Source organism: Colletotrichum jinshuiense, chromosome 6 (assembly GCF_051148585.1).
Source record: "Colletotrichum jinshuiense chromosome 6, complete sequence".
Taxonomy (NCBI): domain Eukaryota; kingdom Fungi; phylum Ascomycota; class Sordariomycetes; order Glomerellales; family Glomerellaceae; genus Colletotrichum; species Colletotrichum jinshuiense.
In genome coordinates, this window is record NC_139313.1 from 4,147,564 (window position 1) to 4,161,927 (window position 14,364).

The following is a 14,364-nucleotide window of genomic DNA, read 5'->3' on the forward strand; positions in this document are numbered from 1 at the left end:
AGCAATGGCCTTGCCGCGTTCATCCTGCTTAAACATATCGGCTATGCTGGCTGGCCCGATAGCCAATGGGCATGATCCTACCATGCCAGCAACTAGCCGGAAGACAATGAGCATTGGCAAGTTTACTGACAGCGCGCAAGCAACATTGGCCAAGATGAACAAAAGTGTATTCACGTGATATACCACGAGTCGCCCATACAACTCACTCAGAGGTGCGTGAATGAGCGGCCCAAAAGCATAGCCTAAAACGAAAATAGACACGGTGAAACTCTCGAGGTCGACATTGTCGGACTGAAACTCCTCCATGGCTTTTCCTGTGCTTGGCGCAAACATGGACGAGCCGAAAGGTCTATTTTACAGCGTTAGCAGTTACATTGTTGCCCATGATCGCGGCAGATATCTTACGAAATAAGTGTCAGTGCAGAGATTAGCATAACATTAGTCCATTTTTTTCGTCTTGTCCAGTTGATAGGCTTCTCAGTATCATTGTCGAGACTCTGGTCCATGATGGACAGTGATCCGAGGGACTCGATGCCATTATCGTTGAGTGTAGGCGTTGGTTTGCTCTTGTCGGTCGAATCTAAGGGCATTTTGAAAAGCTTGTAAGTTTTCCAATGGAAGAAAGACGCAGCAAGTTTGCAAACCAGGCATCACAACTCAAGCCCAACATTTATGAACCCCTTGGCGGAGTGGACGTAGGCTCTACCATGGGGTCCCAATAAGACGATTTAGTGGGGCTTTCCTCGATGGAGCTTCCGTTACGACTCGCAACATACGTTTTGAGGAGCCGGACATAACGTTAGCGCAGTCAGCGGCTTTAAGCAGTGGCCAATCGTGCAGCACTAGCGTCTGCTGACATCGTGACGGGGCACTTCTTGGGTGGAAAAGGGCATACCAGGCACTTACCTGCATACTAACGTAAGGAATTGACTGACGGGGTCGGCAATTTAAACCAATCCTTTCACTGCTAAACCGTCCTTGGAAACCACTGGCCCACTGTTCGATTTTATCCGCAACCAATACCTCTTCAGCTAATACCAGCGTCTGCTTGACGACTACCTGGTACTTACTGCTCTATACAGCAACGTATTCAGAGCGACATGGGCGAATAGACATTAAGGGGAACTGTTGGTCTGTATGCAGCGAGATTACAACAAATGTCGAATTCAAAAGTCGGCTTAAATTTGCGCGTGTTAACCATCACGAACATAGTTCAAAAGACAGCAGATTTCTCTTTGTAATTATGTTTACCACCCCAAACAATACAAGTTTTATCAAAGGATGTCTACTGCAAGTGCCCGCAAGCACACCGGGTAGGAGTCGGTGTTTCTCCCTTGGCATATGCCTCCTGATCCCATGCAGTAATCATAGCAAGTTCATCTTCTGCCGAGATTGTCCGTCTCCTCAAAGCTACAGCCTCGTCAAAGTCCTTCTTCACAGCAGAAGCTATGTCATCATCCACGAGCATAGCCCAAGCTGTCCTAGCCAGGCCATTTCCAACCAACAACGTACGCTCAAAAGCTCCCGCTTTCCCGGAGGCTTCCGTGAAACCGATCGTGTGGTTGAAATCCTTCTCCCCTGCTTCGATGCCGTAAATAGGGTGTATGACAGGGACAACGCAGCCCACATTGCCCTGGTCGGTGCCTCCAGCAATCACATCTTTAGTATCGACTTCGCATGTCATAGGGATGCCCAATGCCTCCACTGACTCGGCGAATACTTTCGAAAGTTGTCTGTTAGGCTGCAGGCCCGCGTACACTGCATGTTGTACCACATCCATTGTGCAGCCGGTCGCTACTGCACCGGCCCTGAAGCATTCGATGGTCCGAGCCCGAAGGTCAGACAAGGCCTCAACTGTTACAGCGCGGACACAATAGTCAACGCTGCTATGATTTGGGATGATATTTGAACGCAACCCTCCGTCCATGATGACGCCATGGACACGATCGGTGGGTCGCATCTGTTGTCTCATCATGCTCACGGCATTGTACCCCAGGACTATCGCATCTAGTGCGTTGACGCCGTCCCAGGGCGAGGCAGCCGCGTGTGTCGCCTTGCCTGTGAATGAGATGGTGAAGCTAGCAACGGCGACATGCGGAGCAAAAACACGACCATGGAACTCTTTGCCATACCCATCGTAGAAGATTGACGGGTGTGCCATGATGCAGGCATCGACGTCCTTGTATGCGCCCTTGGCAATGAGCATACCCTTGCCACAGCCACCTTCTTCAGCAGGTGTACCGAGGAGGCGAACTCTCCCCGGCTTTCCCGACGATTTGAGCGCTGCAGCGGCAGCAATAAAACCCGCGAAAGAGCCTGTGGCTATCAAGTTGTGGCCGCACGCGTGACCTATCTCGGGCAGGGCGTCGTATTCGGCATTAAAGACCACCAGCCGACCGCCACTACCGTACTCGGCTTCGAATGAAGTTGGTATTCCGTAGGCATGGGGTGTAACACTGAAGCCCAGCTTCTTCAAAGCCTCGACAACCGCATCGTGAGCATGGTGCTCTTGGAAATTGATTTCGGGATGGCTGTGAATCTGTTCGAGGAACTCAGCGACATGATCGGATATCGTACATGTTGGCGGGCATACGGGGGAGCTCTTACATCCTTGTTCAGTTCGCTCAGCAAATCCCTGGCTGAGTCGATAGCCTCCTGAAAGCAGTGCGCAACGTCGGCAATGACGGGTGATGTAAAAGCCATGGTGAATTCGTAAAGCAGAAAATTGTACTTTGCTATATCAATGATGTAGAGCACAGAAAAAAAATGAAAAAATGCAATGATTCAGGCAGCATCTTTTATTACCATGGCCAACAGGCCCCTTGCTTTATAACTATCAATGTGCACATCCCGGGCGGAGCTGACGCATTGTCAATTTCTGTACCTAATGGCGTGGGAGGGATTATTGGCTTATCAATGGCGAAGCTACGGTGTTATCATTAAGTCTGTTGAAATGTTTCTCATACCAGTAGTATTGTGAAGACTTACCTGTTGGAGATAAGAATGTAGGTCGAAATACCTGGGCACGCTTGGTCAAGTCTAGACAAGTCACTCGAAAACTGGGTCGACGCTCTATAGGCCAGAATTCCCGACGCAAATACACTACGCATCCAACCTAAATCCTCCTGTATTAGCAACATCCGAAATAACCCGAATCAAATAACTTTAGGCTACAGTTCTTGGAAATGGATGATGAGCAGTTACGTTGAAGATAATCTATCCACCCGGCCGTCGAGGTGGTTGCGTCATCCAGCAACCCCTGGTGGAATCAATCACCCAATCTCCTATCTATCCCGTCCGACACTCGGGGTTTTCGTCCGCAAGCACCGTATATCCAGGAAGGACAGTTTTTCTCTGCGCACTAAGACCATATATACCCATTGCATGGCCAAGATAACCGCTGAGCGTTACTTGCTACATCTATTAAACCAGATGTGAGATAACGGCGTTATGGTAACTTCTTCTAGCCTCTCGGGGACCGAGTTCGAAATATGAAATATTTCTTCTGCCAAGTCCAAAGACACCTGGAGTCAGCGTGACCATCGACTCCAGCGATGTAAAATCCGTCTTTGCTGGTATTACTTATACAGCTGAGGAGGAGGCAAAAATTGTCCGGATTGACAGCGTTATGGGAACCCTAGTTTCATGGCATCGAGAGGTATATCTGCTGGTATTACAGGATACCCGTACGGGTGGGTAGCTCACCAAATATCAATTTAATACGTTTGTAAGCTGTGAAATGGTCCTTTAGAAGCTAATATTAAAAGGCCAGGAGTGAGAGCAGTGATGAAGATATCTCCGTGGACAACCCGGAGGTAATAGAATCTTCGGGCCCGGCTGCTGCCGCTTCCCTCCCCTTAACCGCTTGCCCGTGTTCTGATCAAGTAATCTAACAATATATAACAACTTCCAGTCTATTGCATTTGATGATGAGATGATAGCTTACATGTTTCTGTTCCTAAGCAGAGAATTTGCATAAACAGTGATGGCCCAAAGTCTCTGTCTGTGAGATAAAGGGAGCAGAAATATTGAGGTGACAGAGTAGCAATGATCCAATTAACTAATAACTATAGCATTATCTGGATTAAAAGGAGGTTAAGGCTATACCGTCCGCGCGTTGACAACCATAAGGTGGTTCACCCCTGCATGGAATGGGCGAAGCTGTGCGGCTTAGGCAAAAACTCCCAGCTGGGGGAGGCGGTAAAACCAGACCGTCTGGTAAGCGCCACCAAAGTCCGCGACGAGCACATGCTTGCTGCAATCCTCGGTGAACTCGAACGTGTTGACGAGCTGCCCTCCCACATAGCTAGGGAGCGTCGCCGTCGTGGAGTTGACAGTCAGCAAGCCGGAAGGGCCGGCGCTGGATGCTCCCCAGCCCCATCCCTTGCCTTTGTTCACCCAGTCCTTCCAGGCCTGGTTGTATTTGCCACCCTTGCCCTTGCCGCCGTCGCAGGTGATGTTGGACAGGCTGTACGTGCCGCCGACGCCGAGACTATGCTGCGCGACAAGGGCCCAGGTATCGTTTGAATCTCCGGGCTGAGCGGGCAGAGTCACCTCCCTGGGCCGCACGTCGGTCTGGGTGGTGTCGTTGGCCGTGATGATGAAGGAGATGTAGCCAGACGCGGAGTAGACAGATATTCCAGAGGGGTAAATGCTATGCCATTCGGGAATGAGCTCTCCAGTGGCGGAGTTCCTATAAAAAATCAATACGGGGCCGATGGAATGCGGCGCGCCACCCCCAACAATTAAGGCAGGCAAGGGAAGTAGCTCACGTCAAAGTTGCATTGAGGAAGCCCCATCCACCGACGAAGCATTGCAGAGCTCTGTCGCACTTCATTATGATAGTGTCACTGTTGAACCTTTGGAAATTGTTTCAAAGCCAGGACTGACTACTTGGGTGCAAGTAGAAGTATTTAAGGCTGCGGCGAGCGTAGTTATTACCCACGTGATTGATGTAAGGGATACAAGACCTCTGCTTAGGTATTCAGCTGTGAAGAGTTCGTCATTGAAATAAATGACTCAATTCCTAAGACATCTTCCCCGCCATGCAAAGCCAACATGGCCGCTTGCTCTCCGTCCTAGGAGGGTTGCGAGGTTTCACTCATCCACCCACTCCCACCTCGTTCCAACAGAGAGGAAGATGTGGAGGTTTTAGATTCATTTACCAGTGTTGCAATGGTCACACGGGAAATTTTATGCTCTTGCAGCTACTGCGACCGATTGTCTATGTTTCATATATCTACGAGTAGATGTAAGCGGCTTGCGGCACAGTAAGGCTATCGACGCCTCCCAATATTGCCGAGCCCCCTTTCAAGACAAAAAGAAACAATGTCACTCATGTTGAATTCCTAAACGCTGGCACTCTTCCGTACATACACCAATAGTCTATTAGCGAAAGAGGGATTTACAATGCAGTCCAGAAACAAAGGCTTAAGACGCACAGTTTTGAGTGAAATGGATGCAACAGGCGTCTCTCCATAGATGAGGCTGTAGATTTGTTACTGATTCAATTGGGAGATAGACTGTTAGTATTTGTTCTCAGTGACGCAACGAAATGCAGGTATCTGGAACAGTGAGCATAGAACATGGTCTCAGGCCTTCTCATGCCCTCTATGCCCGCCTAACAGTCTCATCCTGCGTAGCCGCGATGGGTGATTGGTACGACGAGTCGAAATCCTCTCATCTGAAGTGGCATAAAGGAACTGGCAGATGAAGTGGCTAAACCCCACCAATATAGCAGCCATTTCGGGCTGATCTACGACTCAATATTATTGAGGACACGATCAGCATGTGGTTTCCTTCGTCATATTATTGTAATTGTCTTATATCCTCGAGTACAACTGTATGATCTGCTAGTGCCCGGAGAGTGACTCAATTTACTCCATACAGCTGAAAATGATGGCGAGTACCAAGCCACTTGAAGTCCCCGGGGGTTGCCAAAAAGTGATTCTGAAACTATTTGGAGTAAGAGTATAAAAATGAGGCTCTTAGACAGACACAGAAGCTGAACTGTATTGTAGTTTATCTTACATTTGTCTGAGCTACTTCTCAAAGTAATCCTGCCAACACCGCCACAACACAGCTACAATGCTTAGACATTGCGTAAGTGGGTTTAGTAACGGCCTCGGAACGATAGTGCCAATTCTGCCCAGTGTGCTCTCGGTACCATTGATTTGCTCGTTTGCGTCCTATGTAGTCTCAAACTCAGTTGGCAGTCTTTGATATTAGCGTATCCACGCAGGCCCCCAATTGTCAAACTATCGGACAAACCCTTGGCATTGTTGTGTAAAACTTACAATTTACATGTTTTATCATGTAATACCAATGAAAAAAAATCAACACCATGCATGGACCCCAGGCTGTTTCTTGAATACCCCAGGCTCAACTTGCTCCAGTAAAAGCCATTATGTAAAATCACAACCAAAAGTGCAATCCGCCCTAGGCAGAAGAGCCACCCCTCTCGCGAGTCATTCTACCGTGCTTTACATGGTACAGTCAGCAACCTTTACCAGGCCCCTCGAAAGGCGCAATATTGAAAATGGCTGCTCTGAGCCTGTCTCTCCCAGAGATGATCTGCGCGGGTTCCAAAGGGGCTACTACCTAGTTTCAGAAGCTGGAGGCCACTCCAAAGTCCCCTTTGCGCCTCAAAGGCTCGAACAGGGACAAAAGGCCTTTTTCTTGCGTGCAAACTGGAGCCTGCTCAGAGAAAGAAATAACGCCAAGAGACCCGAAGAAGCTCGGGAGATCCTTCCCCCCTCCCAAATGAAATGACCCCGTTTCGAAGGAATCAAAGATTGGCGAAAGAGGGTCCATGGAAGGGCCATCAGTACTGAGGCAAGCGCCGGCCCAAGAAAATGCTGCCGCCGTGGCGCAGTCGCTAGGCGCCTGCCTGGCCGAGATCCCTCACCCCCCCCCCCCTCTTCCCATCTGATAGCAAGGCTTGCTGAAAAGCGTTCGGGTGGCTGTGGTGGACCAGTGAAACCCAAAAGCCCTTTCCCCGAAGGATCGGAGGCCCAGTCGGTTCAGGCCCCGTACATAACAGGTAAAATTCCACTGCCTGCTCACCCGGCCCTGGCTCGGGCCTCATGCTCGTAGGCAGCACTTTAAGAAGCCACAGCAACACAGGCACACGAAACCGAGCAGCTGGATCCCACAATGGCTATGGCATGACATGATGTTTTTTTGGAGGCATGAAAGTCTAATCAGAATTAAAATAGAATCAAACTTGTCAATCAATGGCAGAAATAAGAAGTCGTCATAATACGTTCGCTGGAATAGTATCGTCAGAACAGTACCGCAACGTGCTTCAACAAATCCAATACAACCACAAGACTTTTCATTTATCACGCCAACAACTACTTTTATTTACTGCATAGATCTAGAGGTAGAAAAACCGAAAGTCCACATTTCACTTTTACTTCACCAAATTCAAAAATGAAGCTCTCCTTCTTCACAGCAATCTCCTCCCTTACCCTCGCCCTCGCGGCACCCTCCCCGAAGCCTATAACTTACACCGAACTGGGCCCATCCGTCTCCATCCCGCGCTCCGAGCCACCCTCTACCCTCCCCAGGTCCGATGTCGAACTCGTCAGCCGTGCCAGTATGGAGACGGTAACATGCTACAACATTGGAACCGCCATCCCCAAATCTTTTGCCGAGGAGTCCATAACGCAGTTCTGCGAAAAGGTCAAGGGGTCGAGCTGGGGCCCCAATAGCGAGTTCTTTGTAAGTTCTACGCCCTTCCCACCTGTGCCCCTGACTTTTCTCCCTGGTCCTCATGCATACATACATACATACCTACATACATGAGTGTATACACGTAACCAAGCGAGAAAGCAGACACACCTTGGACGCCGTAGGCTAACCTCGTCCCAAATTACAGCAATACTTCACGCAAGACAACGTCCGCATCCGCCTCTCCGGCGCGACGATCAACGGGTGCAGCTGGACCGTGGACGACAACTGCTCCCGGCTGCTGGACAAGATCATGCATTCGTGCGACAAGGACATGGTAGATGCCAAGAGAGGCGGGTTCCTCGTCGACTCGTGCGGCCTATGGCGTGCGGATCCCGGGTCGTTGAGCGATGACTTTTAGAATCGCTCTTCCCTCGTGTTGGATTACTCAGCCAGAATACAGGGAGCTGGCCAGAAGCAGCAGCCGACCGCGGCAGCGGAACCCGGAGATCCAACCTCCGGGCTGGCAATAGTGATATCTTCACTACTGCTGCTGCTGCCAACCTACCTACTCTTCTACACACAAGACATACAGAAGAATAAGGTACCAGTTTGATCCATTGATTACGTTCGATCACTCCTGTACGGGTAACCTGTGATCCCAACACCTCGCTCACCCTCCCGTCGGGACATCGGCGGTGATCTTATGGGCGCCCACTGGTTGAGATGGTTATTGGAGTTTCGGCGTTCAGGTCCAAAAGATAGAAGGGGGGTGTATCGCAGACTCGGTGAAGAGAGCGCCATGAAGGCATGTAAATATCCGGTTCAAAAAGGGGCGGCACAGCTCTACGCAGTCTAGAAACGCATTGTGTTTTGTTTCTTTGATTCTCATGCAACCGTATATGTCATGTAATAACAAAGCCCCCTTCCTCCCCGCCCCCTCCCAGTGCCTACTCAAACCTGACCTGTCCGACCTTGCCTCTCATCAACGCCCTTATCAAATGCTCCCCAAAGGCAAGACCGCGTCAAAGCCTCCCCGTGCCAGGCGGCATCCGGATCCCCAAAGACGCCAAACTCGCTCCTGGCGCCCTCGCAACGATCTCGTCGACCCGTCCCTTCTGCAAACTGAACCCGGGCGTGACCCACCCGCCGCAGCTGCACCTGAAGCCCCTCCAGCTGTACCGCCCAACGGCGGCGCCGCACTTCCCGTTGGGGCAGGACAGCCGCCCCTCCAGCGCGCCCTTCTCCAGCTCGTCCCTCATCCAGCTCAGGGGCTCCACGAACCAATGCCCGCACGGCTGGCCGCGGGACTGGCCCCGCGCATCCGGCTCGTGGTCGAGCACGAACCGCGGCGTCGCCAGCGTCTTGCGGCAGATCTTGCACCGCAGCTCCATGCCCTTGGCCGGCTGCGCCGCCTCCTTGCCCGTCTCCTCGTCCTCGAACCGCAACCGGCTGGGCGCCTGGCCCGCGGCGACGCTCTCGTCGATCTCGCGCTGGAAGTCCCAGCGCTTGTAGACCGGGTGCGACTCCACGTCCATGGTGCAGCCCATGGTCCACCACATCTCGAGCTGCTTCATGAATCCCGGGTTCGGCTCGGCGATCTCGCGCGTCTTGCGAACCCACTTGACGGCGGCGGCCACGGCGGCAGCCGCCCTGTCCGCGGCGGCGTCGTCAGGCTTGGCCGCGGCCGAGGCGCTTTGCGCGGCGACGGTGGACGCGGCGGAGCGCCCGAAGCGCGAGGGATACTTCCAGAGGAGGTACGCGACGACGGCCGTGACGGAGCGGGACTTACCCATGGCGCAGTGCACGTACACGGCACCCGGCGACTTGCTGTCCAGCTTCTCCCCGTCGGGCCTGAGATTCAGGTCTCCAAACTCGGGAACAGGGGTGATGGCATCCGGGTCCGCCGCCTCGGGCTCGGGCTCGGACTCGGCCTCCTGGTCCATCTTCACGGCCTCCTTTAACCGCTTCGCCTTCTCCTTGAAGCTCTCGTCCCGCTCCGCTTCAGTCACTGGCCCCTTGGAGTCCTGCGTCTCGTCGTCGCCCGACGGGTGCAGCGCGTTCTCGATGAAGCGCACGGCCCCGGGAAGGTGGACGAGGATGTCGGCGTCTTCAACATCGTCTATATCGATGACCATGTGCTTGTAGCTCTTGCCGTAGTTCTCCCACGTGTCGGTCTCGCTCTTGAGGCCGGCGGGGTCGAAGCGCAGCACGGAGAGGATGTGAGTGATGTTGCGTTCCCTGAGCGCCGTAGGGCGGCGCAGAGCCCAGATACTGGGGGGACCGGTAAGCCGTTTGATCGCGCATGAGATGGTTAAAGGTGGGGGGAGAGGGAGTGAACTGATATCGCTGGCTGGACTGCCAAGACTTACCCGCCGACATACAACTCGTCCTCCCCATCGATACGGTTCAACGCCATTTCGACGCAGCTATTTCTCAGGGCCCGGCGCAACTCTTCAGATTGCGCAACCCCGTTGGCTTCGCTGACGGGAACCTCTCGCACGACGTTTTCGGATTCTTCCGTGTTTTTCTGACCAGCCGGCATACTCTTTGACCCGATCGCTTTTCAATGCCCCGTCACGTCGTCGTTCGCAAACTCAACCGCAGGCAACGGAACAGGTTTTAATCGACAAAGTGCCGATAACTCTCACGAGTGTAAGACTTTAACAGAAAATCCAAGGCTGTAAATGAATGAGTCCCTAGATAATGTGTAACCACGTCGGATTCCCAGCACTTTCATACCCAAGCTCAGATCTGAGGTTACTGGTGAAGGGGGAATGTCACGGGTGAACAGCTCGTCGGCCGCCTGAAGTTGCTTTAGGTTTGCCCCCAAATGATGTCCTTGGCCGAAAAGAGTCATCGTATCCACTTTATTTTCTCGCTACGTACCCATCGACCTACCTACCGTACTTGCCTTACTTACCCGTACCTTACGAATTTGTCTCACGCCAGCGTTGGAGCAGGCGGTTGGAGCAGGCGCAGCAGGCGGGAAGTGTGAAAGTCACCATGTTCCCCTCATTTGCCCCTCGTTGCTCCTTCATCCAACGACGCCACCGTGCCACTCCACTGGAAAGGGGGGGAAAATAAAAATAAAAATCAGAAAATAGAAAATAAAAATACAATAAACTCCTTCCAAAGCCATTCCGTTCATCCTTCTCAACACCCCCCCACGCCACGACACCTCGACTTCTTCTGTGGCTTGTAGGGCTGAAATCATGTGACATCCTGTGCGGCGGCGGCCTCCCTCCTCGCTCCCTCCGTGGAGACGCCTCATCGTCATTGCAGCCATGACCCATTGTCCCCTTGTCGGCCCCAAGCCTCGGTCCGCGGGGAGTTATTTCAACCAAACGACGCGACGTTTGTCTGGTTTAGTTTAAATGATTCCCCCATCAACACAAGCTGCCCCGAACTGACTCGTCATAACTTGAATGATGCCGTCATGCCGTACAAGAAACTGGAAATTGGCCTACAACGCCGTCGTCTGTTTTAATTTGTTACTATCGTGTTTTTCCTTTGGCTCACTCTTGTCCAGCTTGTTTGCTCCTGACCTGTACAAAATACAACGCCGGCGGACTCGCCGCGGACGTGCTATTTCTCCTCTAGTGCTATTCATGTCATCGTGTCGCTTCCCCATTTCTGGCCCGACAATACCTGGTATACCCTCCAAATGAAATGCGCGCATCTGACAACATGCATGACTATGTAATCCGGTGCCTGAAAGCCCCCTCTTGCAACCACCAGTACTCCAAAAGCTCCAAAACATGGACGCTTCCAAAATGGCCAGCCGTCAACCCCATAGGTGCTGTCCACATGCTTAACAAGCTGCTTTTAAATTTTGATTTGCCCATGGCCCCGTCGAGAAATCCTCTGCCCAACGCGATGAGCGCGTATTACCTTTCAATCCTCATTCAGAATAACCGAAACAAAACCAGACAGGCTGTGGCAGTAACCTCCATTGCTTGACCTGGTCCTCCGGCTGTGTAATCGTCGCTCGGAGCCAAAATTTCGGCTGTTCCTCTTGTGTCCGAGTAGTAGCGGAAGCCGTCCTCCCAAGTTTCGTTCGTGTACACTACCCACATATTCCGTAGGGTGTTGGCTGCCCAAGAGAAAGCGCTCTCGGGAGTCCATCGTTTCACCCGCAGTGCTACCAATACCCCTAGGTCTTCTGCTCAATTATTCACCTGGGCGTAGGATCCTCATCCAACATGCAGGCGTTCTCCAGCATATTGGTCCACTTGCCGCTAGTTCCTGCGTGGCTGTGCTTGAGGTGTTGCCGGAAGTGATCTGCCCGGAAAAACTTTTTGCTGCTGTTGCACTCGCGGAATTTGTGAACTTCTTGGAGATGGCGGATGCGCTCTTCCCAGTCTTGGTCGGTGGCATGGCGCGGCGCCGAGGCCCCGGGGCCGCGACCGTTTCGTGGGAACTCCTCACCGCAGTAGCCGCATGCGTCTGCCTCGCCGGGGCGGTTGGTGCTGTCATGGAAGGCACGGTCATATCCGTTCAGAGCCGAGCAGCTCCAGCTGTGTCTGCGTACGTGAAGACTGTTTTGATGGCGTTCGGCCTCGTTCTTGTTCTTGAATCGGTTTCCACAAAACGAGCATTCGTATTGCTTCTCCGCCTCGTGCGCCCTATTTTTCGGTCAGTCAACAGATCGAGGTCAGCCAGCTGAAGGGGCCATGAGCTTACGCTAATTCTTCAGCGGTTTCAAACTTCTTGGGCTTCTTGGGGCAGCAATCGCACATGAAGAAGCCTGAGATCTTGGTGCCACCAGGCTTGGTCACCTCGGTGAGTTTGCGGGGAGAAGCGAGAGGCCGGCTTTCGCTGATGGTCCGCTGGTGGGGTGCACGGGATAATGAGCCCCGCGGCGAGGGATTCAGAGACATCGATGCGCTGTAAGGTGAGCCGCAGCCAGGGTCAGTGCCGCCGGGGGAGATGCCTCCTGGTGACAGACCGCCTCCGGGAGACACCCGGCCGTAGGACGAACCCATGCTAGCGATGCTGCCCGTGAGCAGAGAAAGGTTGGAGCTGTAGGAGCCTGCGCGTCCTGATGACACCGACGAGACAGAGCCCTGCGGGATGACGCTGAGCCTGGGCGTGGGCGAGCCCCTCTGGTTTCCGTCGCGACGACGCAGCAAGTCGCCTTGGCTTGTGAATCCCAGGGGAACGCTGTCATCCGGGTCGGCCGAGGCGCGCCGCTTCGTTCCTACACCATCGTAATGGGCTCGCAGGGGGTCCTCGATACGCAATCTCTTCATCGAGCTCGTCTCCTCGATTTCCATATCCTCCACGTCATATCCGTGCGATGATGCATCGTCACTGTTGTTCCTTCTCGACCGCGAGGGCGGCGACCTGTCGTGGTCTGACACGGAGCGAGGTGACCGGTAATCCAAACCCAAATGGAAAGGCTGGCTTCTAGGTGACGGCGAAATAGCAGAGTGAGGGGTTTGAGTGTATCTGTCCGGGGAATCCAACACGTTCGTCTTTAGATGATACGGAAGGTTCGTCGGTAGGGATAGAGGAGGTGCGCGTTGGTCGCCCGACAGTCTTCTCGAAAAGGGTTCGGTAGCGGATGCGCTCGAGGCGCTGAGGAGGGATACGGACGGTCTGTTTTCGAACGTCTTCAGGGGATCAAGCTTCTTCTTCATGTCCGTGAAGGCATCGGCGCCGGACTGGAACTGGAACTTGTTGTGGTGCAGTCCGAATCCAGCCGAGATACTCGGCAAGGAGCATTCGGACCTGCTAGGAATGATAAGTCAGATATGCAAGACCTCAACCGGACGCAATTGCAACCAATCCCGAGTGGACGAAACCTCCCTAAACTTACCTTGATGAGGCCGAGGCCGAGCCCATGCTTGCATAGCCTTCATCTCTTTCGTGTCTGTAACCAGCTCTATGGTAGTTTGGTCTGTCATCCAAGGTTCCCATGCTTTCGTAGTGGTTATGTTCTCTGGGACTGTACGACGAAGGGTCGCGGTGGTATTGCCGCGGTTCATGGTGATGCATGTGGCCTTCTTCCAAGGGAAATCGAGGAGGAGGGAGAGGCGGCGGTGCGTTGATTCTGTCCGAGGTGCCGGGGATAGAAACGGCAACCGAAGAGGAGTACATGCTGAAAGGATCCGACCGATCAGAGCCCCTGGGATTCGAAGAATCTATAAGGATGCTCGGGAGGCCGGCGGGCTCCCTGTATCGCGAGGTTGCCTCCATGATGTCGGCGAGTACTGTGCAATGCTAGCTGAAGGTTGTGGCAATTACAGCTGAAGCGGAGTGCCACCAAGGTTTATAGCGACGGAAGCACGGGCGTCATGAGTGATGGGCCGGGAATGTTCCTTCTTCTGATCGCGACGGGATACGAGATGCGTCCGAGGCCAAGGCGGTCGACCTGGATGGAGGCCGTGGGTGGCAACGACAGTTTGGTTTTGAGTGTTGGTTGGGCCAATGCAGGTTGAGAAGGACTGTCTTTCTTCCAGTGTCCTCGGGGAGCGGTCGAAGCGGGAGGGACTGGAACGGGGAAAGACAAGACAAGACAAGACTAGACGGGAAGCGGCCGGGGCGAATCGCAGAGGTGAAGACGACAGGTGGACTAGTGGTACGGTGAGTCCGGCGGTCTAATCGCGGGCAAGCAGAAACAATGCAAGTCCGGACGGCGTCGAGGAATGACAGGAGTAAATGTCGTCGGAGGAAGAGGAGTGG

General features: G+C 53.1%; 5 protein-coding genes across 5 annotated transcripts; 1 reads left to right on the forward strand and 4 right to left on the reverse strand.

Annotated features, from left to right (window-relative positions):
• Positions 1-1,285: 1,285 nt before the first annotated feature.
• Positions 1,286-2,703, reverse strand: EsH8_VI_001057 (M20 family metallopeptidase; the record flags this gene model as incomplete). The annotated part of the gene is made up of 2 exons (XM_083272310.1): positions 1,286-2,539; positions 2,608-2,703. The coding sequence occupies 2 exons, from the start codon at positions 2,701-2,703 to the stop codon at positions 1,286-1,288; spliced, it is 1,350 nt and encodes a 449-aa protein (XP_083127484.1).
• Positions 2,704-4,170: 1,467 nt separating this feature from the next.
• Positions 4,171-4,837, reverse strand: EsH8_VI_001058 (uncharacterized protein; the record flags this gene model as incomplete). The annotated part of the gene is made up of 2 exons (XM_083272311.1): positions 4,171-4,693; positions 4,773-4,837. 2 exons carry the CDS (start codon positions 4,835-4,837, stop codon positions 4,171-4,173), a joined length of 588 nt encoding a protein of 195 aa, XP_083127485.1.
• A 2,597-nt stretch (positions 4,838-7,434) lies between these two features.
• Positions 7,435-8,095, forward strand: EsH8_VI_001059 (uncharacterized protein; the record flags this gene model as incomplete). Its single annotated transcript, XM_083272312.1, has 2 exons — positions 7,435-7,725; positions 7,883-8,095. 2 exons carry the CDS (start codon positions 7,435-7,437, stop codon positions 8,093-8,095), a joined length of 504 nt encoding a protein of 167 aa, XP_083127486.1.
• Positions 8,096-8,699: 604 nt separating this feature from the next.
• On the reverse strand, positions 8,700-10,219 carry EsH8_VI_001060 (uncharacterized protein; the record flags this gene model as incomplete). The annotated part of the gene is made up of 2 exons (XM_083272313.1): positions 8,700-9,948; positions 10,047-10,219. The coding sequence occupies 2 exons, from the start codon at positions 10,217-10,219 to the stop codon at positions 8,700-8,702; spliced, it is 1,422 nt and encodes a 473-aa protein (XP_083127487.1).
• Positions 10,220-11,851: 1,632 nt separating this feature from the next.
• Positions 11,852-13,878, reverse strand: EsH8_VI_001061 (uncharacterized protein; the record flags this gene model as incomplete). The annotated part of the gene is made up of 3 exons (XM_083272314.1): positions 11,852-12,302; positions 12,361-13,413; positions 13,499-13,878. 3 exons carry the CDS (start codon positions 13,876-13,878, stop codon positions 11,852-11,854), a joined length of 1,884 nt encoding a protein of 627 aa, XP_083127488.1.
• Positions 13,879-14,364: the final 486 nt, after the last annotated feature.